This window comes from Triticum urartu, chromosome 7 (assembly GCF_003073215.2).
Source record: "Triticum urartu cultivar G1812 chromosome 7, Tu2.1, whole genome shotgun sequence".
NCBI classification, from domain to species: domain Eukaryota; kingdom Viridiplantae; phylum Streptophyta; class Magnoliopsida; order Poales; family Poaceae; genus Triticum; species Triticum urartu.
In genome coordinates, this window is record NC_053028.1 from 617,899,605 (window position 1) to 617,901,322 (window position 1,718).

A 1,718-nucleotide genomic window follows, 5' to 3' on the forward strand; every position below is an offset into this window, starting at 1 on the left:
CGCCGCGAACCGCCCGTCCAAAAATGTCGGTGAAGGCGAAAGTTTCTCCCGTTCACCAGTTTCTCCATTCGCAGTAGATTTTCTCGTTTTTACGATTGGTAGGAGTAGTACATTTTTTTACGCCGGTCTCGCTCTGTACCACCTCACATGCCAAAAGGTGCCGCTGATGATGGTTGGTTGATCGATGACCGATCCCAGACTTTACAGCCAGCCTTTCACTCGGAGCCAAAACCCACCCTCCATCCAACTTTTTCACCCCCCAAAACCCTCATTAAATACGCCCCCCACGAACCCCACAAAATCACTCCAAGCCTCTGCGCAAGCTCACTCCACTGTCCACTCCACTCCAGTCCAGTGCAGCGAGTGCGCGAGCAAGCGGCCAAGAAGCGCACACAGGAGATGGCGACGGTGACCACCGGCCTCGTGGCCGCGGCGTCGCTCCTCCTGCTGCTCGCGGGAGGCGCGTCGGCGGCGACGCTGGCGCTGTACAACAAGTGCGGCGAGACGGTGTGGCCGGGCATCCAGCCGGGGGCCGGCAAGGAGATCCTGGCCCGCGGCGGGCTGCAGCTGCTCCCCAACCGCGCCACCTCCATCCGCCTCCCGGCCGGCTGGTCGGGCCGCGTGTGGGGCCGGCAGGGGTGCCGCTTCGACGCGGCGGGCCGCGGCAAGTGCGCCACGGGCGACTGCGGCGGCGCCCTCTACTGCAACGGCGCCGGCGGCGAGCCCCCGGCCACGCTGGCGGAGATCACGCTTGGCGCGTCGGCCTCCGCGCTCGACTTCTACGACGTGAGCCTGGTGGACGGCTACAACGTGGCCATCGACATGCGGCCCTACCACGGGTCCGGCGCCAACTGCCTCCCCGCCGGCTGCGTCAGCGACCTCAACAGCGTCTGCCCCGCCGGGCTCGCCGTCCGCGGCGGCAACAGGGTCGTGGGCTGCCGCAGCGCATGCGCCGCGTTCGGGAGCGCCGAGTACTGCTGCACGGGGCAGTTCGGCGGGCCGCAGCAGTGCAAGCCGACGACCTACTCGCGGCTCTTCAAGCGGGCCTGCCCCAAGGCGTACTCCTACGCGTACGACGACAAGACCTCCATCCTCACCTGCGCCGCCGGCACCTCCTACGTCGTCACCTTCTGCCCCCACCGCCGCTAGACCATGCCACCGCCACGGATCTAGACCTGAAGACAGTGGTAGTATGTTGTTGTTTCAGTTGAGCCGGTGCTCGGTGCATGGCATTGTTGCGGCGTTGTTCTTTGGTTCTTGCTGTCGTTGCGTCCTGTGTTAGTGCCGGGATCGATAATAACAATAGTGGTAGTGGTAGTGGCAGTGAAGTGAACCAGTGATGGTTCGTGGTAGGCCTGGATGGATGGGTATAATAGTATGGTAGTATAATGGCAGTATATGCAGATCGAACTACTTATATTTTTCATCTGGGCTCCCCGGTTGATTCTGTCCTCGTACGTGCTTGCATATTCATTCATTTTTCCTGCATTGCTATCTTGGATTGTGATTTCTTGATCGTTCAGATCTGAATGGTTGATCGCTGTACTTTAAAAAGTGCTCTTCAGATCTGAACATTTTTAGCAGCGGGCACTGCTCCTTGGGTGAAGGGAAGACGACTGTCGTCCGTACGGGGCGTCGTGCAGCTAGGGAGGGGAGGGAGCTTTTGTCACGGAACATCATCGTAATCGAGGACGTGAAGGATTTGAGGAACACACTCC

General features: G+C 60.7%; 1 protein-coding gene across 1 annotated transcript; it reads left to right on the forward strand.

Annotated features, from left to right (window-relative positions):
* Positions 1–380: 380 nt before the first annotated feature.
* Positions 381–1,426, forward strand: LOC125520288 (thaumatin-like protein; the record flags this gene model as incomplete). The annotated part of the gene is given in 1 exon segment (XM_048685170.1): positions 381–1,426. A coding segment is annotated over 1 exon segment (750 nt). The 3' UTR covers positions 1,150–1,426.
* Positions 1,427–1,718: the final 292 nt, after the last annotated feature.